Genomic DNA, 4,234 nt, shown 5'->3' on the forward strand with positions numbered 1-4,234 from the left:
ACACACACACACACACTCTGAGGCTATTTGTGTGACAAGCAGCTCCAGAGAAAAGAAGATTGCAAGCATGCTAAATCATCTGAAAAGAGAAAAGATGAGGAGAACAGAGAAAGATATAGGTAGTGAGAAAACAATGGAAAAATTGACACTAAAAGAACTCAAGGGATCAGCTGTTTAAAGCCCCATTAACACTGAAACAACTGCATGGTGAGAAACAGTCACTGGTAGAGCTTTGCCACTGACCTTTGCCTGGTGAATAATCGCATAAACAACCAAAATATGTCCACGAATCGACAAAGTATCCACAATACTCATCTGTCACTCTTCGTTCCTACAGTGTGAATTTAATATGAAATGTTTCATCCTCTACATACAGCACTGAGACGGTGAACGACGGGCAGTTTCACACAGTAGAGCTGGTGACCTTTAACCGGATGGTGAACCTGTCTGTGGATGGAGGAGAGCCGACGACTCTGGGCAGTCAGGGCCGGAGCCAGCCGATGACAACGGAGACGCCTCTGTACGTAGGAGGTAAGAGCAGAGAGGCAGCGGCGGGGTCAACACACCTAACTCAGACAAAAACCTTTCTATTATCTAGCATGTGTCACCAGATTGATTTCTGTGTAACGTCTGTCTCTCCAGGTATGCCTGAGGAGGTGATGCCCACCTCTCTGGGTCTCTCCTCTCAGACCATCAACATGTCCAGTTTCCACGGCTGCATCAGGAATCTATACATCAACCACGAGCTGCAGGACTTCACCCGCAGCCACATGAAGCCGGGGGTGGTGCCGGGCTGTCAGGCCTGCCGCAAGCTCTACTGTCTGCACGGCATCTGCCAGCCCAACGCTGCACAGGTAGAACACAGTCAGCTTAACGGAAACAGAGCAATGTCAGCAGTCAAAAGACATACAAACACACCAATCATATGTATGTAAGTCAATTTAAGGAGAGACCATACATGTGAATAGGTATAGCTATCACCATGAAACTTCCACAGTCGGTTTTTTACATCAAGACAGTTATTTTTTTGTATTGCAAGTTTTGTGAAATGTTATGTTTAAATATGCAAATGAGGCGTTATATAATTAAAAACATGCTATATTAGATAACAGTGCTACTGAAGTGGAGATTTCTGCCTCAGAATATGAAAAAAAAGCTCATTTTGAGAAACAGCCTTTAAAGTACTGTTAAATTTCATATATTTTGCAATAGCTTGTAATGGTAACTAATAGATAAAATCATTAAACTTCCCCAGTTGGTTTTTTACATTAAGACAACAGTTTTTTTGTATTACAGGTTTTAAATGTTTAAATGAATTATAATGCAATAAATGAAAAACATATATATATATATTTATAAAATCTTAAAAATAACCAATTAATTCACTGTAGCCTTAAAACACTTTTTATATTTAATTTTTTCCATCACAGTCTCATTTTGACATTATTTAGTTCTTGTTTTTGTTGTCCTTGAACATCAAAATCTGTTCTTTTCTTAATATCCTGTTTGCATGAATGTTTCTATAGGCAAGCTCTTTATAATGTATTAGAAATGTTTCTGAGGTGAAGAACACTTGTCACAGCAAATATGTTTGTCATTTACATTTTTGTAAGAGCTCTTTATGCTCTTGGTTTGCTGTTGCTAAAGCAGGGAAACTTTGAGGGAAACAGGATAAAGCAGACAGTCAGAAGGTCAATGTTAATGTTAACAGTATGTTTTTGCATCATTCAGGTATAAACATTTATTGTGATTATTCTTTTCACAGAACATGAAGTAGTAAACATTTTGTCTATCACAGGGTCCCCAGTGTCACTGCCAGTCAGGTTGGACCGGACAACACTGTGACCAGCCAATTACAGGAGGCCTTACTGGAGCGGATGTTGTCACCACGGCAACTGGTGTCAACCCGTGCGAAGGCAGCAAGTGAGTGTGGTTTGTTCTGGCTGTTAGAAACATTTCCGACTTTGTATAAATGGTGCACTTTACTTTGAAATGTGTCTACTATCCAAACATTGTTCCTCTTTATACTAACGTGTTAATGTGACGAGTAGATACATTCTATTTAATGCTTCTAATGAGTCCCTTCTCCTCATCTTCCTCACTGCGTTCACTCTGTTTCCAGGTGTGTGAAGGGCGTGTGCATGGCGCTGGATGCGCAGACGTACCGCTGCGACTGCGAGGAGGGATATCGCGGTGCGCTGTGTAACCTGCAGGGGGAGCCGGCAGGTTTGTGTCAGGGTCTGCAGTGTTTGCACGGCCAGTGTGAGGAGACCGAGGACGGAGAGCACTGCGTCTGTGAGCAGGGATACACCGGAGAGAGCTGTGATATAGGTGAGGACAGGGGATCTGGATCAGCTTTCAATCTCAGACTCAGAATAATGACAAAGAAATATTATTTTATGGCTACGTTCACACTGCAGGCTGAAGTGGCCCAAATCAGATTTATTTTCTCATATGTGACTCTGGTCACTCAGACTTATTGCAATGTGACTTTTATATCACTCTAGATCGACATTTGCTTCCCCCCACTAGGGGTCGCCAGAGCTTCACGAGAGGTTGCAAGGCCTTCTTGATATTAAAGGGTTTAAGAAAATAAAAAATATATACACTGTAGCACTGTATCTGGGCACTTCGTCTAATTCTGTGAAGAAAACTAAAAGAAATGGTTTGCTTGGATAGAATGTATTATTGTTAACATAATACTGAGATACAAAATATTCCTAAAACCATCAGTCACTAAGTGTCAGACCTCTCAGATAGGTTCTGTGAAACTGTAAATGACTTTTATCCCAATCATTAAATTTTATGCTGATCAACCAATCAATTTACTAGCACTACTTGAATTCAGTCTATGAAGATATTTTGTGCAAAATCAAAGCTGGCTGGTGAAAACTCAAGAGCGGCTATAAGTGCATAACAGTGGCTGATTGCAGCTTTGTGATAAACTCATATTGAAAAAGATTTTTATTCAAGGTCAGCTCAGTAAAATCACATATAAAGACACATTTTCTCACTTATTACTAGACATCAGTGTCTATAGACAGGGGAACTGCTTGCTTTCTTGGGCTTTTTTTAATCCAATTGTTCCAATTGTCTTGTAAAATATGTTTCTTGTATTTTGGGTGAATCGACCCTTTAACTGCTGAGTCCTGGTTGTCTCTCAACCCTCCCTGTGTGTCCCCGCCCGCAGAGACTCCATGTCGAGGTGAGCCGGTGAGAGATTACCACCGGCTGCAGCGCGGCACCGTCCTCTGCCAGACGTCCAAGCCGTTCTCCTGGGTCGAATGTCGGGGCCGGTGCCAGGCGGGAACCGAGCCGGGCACCACCACCGCTTCCTGCTGCGCCCCCCTGAGGGTCCGACGCCGGCGGCTCACCTTCGAATGCGACGACGGGACCTCGTTTACACAGGACGTGGAGAAGCCTGTGGAATGTGGCTGCAAGGAGTGTGTGTAGTGCTGTGGATGTGATGGTGCGAACATACACACTCGCAGACACACACACACACACACACACACACACGTCCAAACACAACACACACCAAGCTAAAGAGGTACACACACTGTAGGGATTCTATCACTGATAAACGGACATTTTGGTGTTTGTTTCGTGTGTTTTTGCGCACAGACGCAGTTTTGTAACATAAGACAGTTCTTCCCTCTCGAAACATGAAATCAACCAGTCAACCTCATCGTCATCTTCCTCCTTTCACCTGCTGCGGGAGAACCTGCGCTAACTACCTAACCCCGGCTCATTTTTAATACCGGTGTGTGGAAAAGCCTCCGTATGCCTTCCCATATGTGTTTCTGATGTGTGGCTGGTTAAGTGCTGCTCTTCATTCACTCACAGCTACGACGGCGAGCGACGACTTGTTGCAAGAAATAAAGGTACTAATTTAAGCAGCAGACTCGCTTATGAAAGGTTTCTTTGTCAAATTTTACGTGTTAAAGATCACTCCATTCTTATCAGCAATTTAAAGATTGTTAGACCTGTCAGATTTCATGTGCAGGTATTTCTGAGCAGCAACACGGAGGTCTGTCAGTTTAATAACGGAGGGAACTGCTAGTGACATAAAGCTACATTTTGAAATATTGTTTGCTGCAGACATAACTGCTGTTTCTACTCAGCTGTTTCTTTAAAGGTCCTTTGTGTAACACTCAGAAGGATCTATTGGCAGAAATGGAATATAATATTCATAGGTATGTTTTCATTAGAGTATAATCACCTGAATATAGGA

At 42.6% G+C, this 4,234-nt stretch overlaps 1 protein-coding gene across 1 annotated transcript in view; it reads left to right on the forward strand.

Moving 5' to 3' along the window:
- The window catches only part of LOC118327169 (slit homolog 1 protein-like), a 56,911-nt gene extending 52,997 nt beyond the window's left edge, over positions 1-3,914 (forward strand). Inside the window, exons 28-32 of the mRNA XM_035660435.1 lie at positions 377-531; positions 643-854; positions 1,799-1,923; positions 2,123-2,331; positions 3,191-3,914. Coding sequence (XP_035516328.1) covers positions 377-531; positions 643-854; positions 1,799-1,923; positions 2,123-2,331; positions 3,191-3,453 — 964 coding nt within the window. The 3' untranslated portion in view covers positions 3,454-3,914. The remainder of the gene's footprint in view (positions 1-376; positions 532-642; positions 855-1,798; positions 1,924-2,122; positions 2,332-3,190) is intronic.
- The last annotated feature ends 320 nt before the right edge of the window (positions 3,915-4,234 follow it).

The sequence above is a fragment of the Morone saxatilis genome, unplaced genomic scaffold, assembly GCF_004916995.1.
Source record: "Morone saxatilis isolate NCDOM2014 unplaced genomic scaffold, NCSU_SB_2.0 Contig17, whole genome shotgun sequence".
Lineage (NCBI taxonomy): Eukaryota > Metazoa > Chordata > Actinopteri > Moronidae > Morone > Morone saxatilis.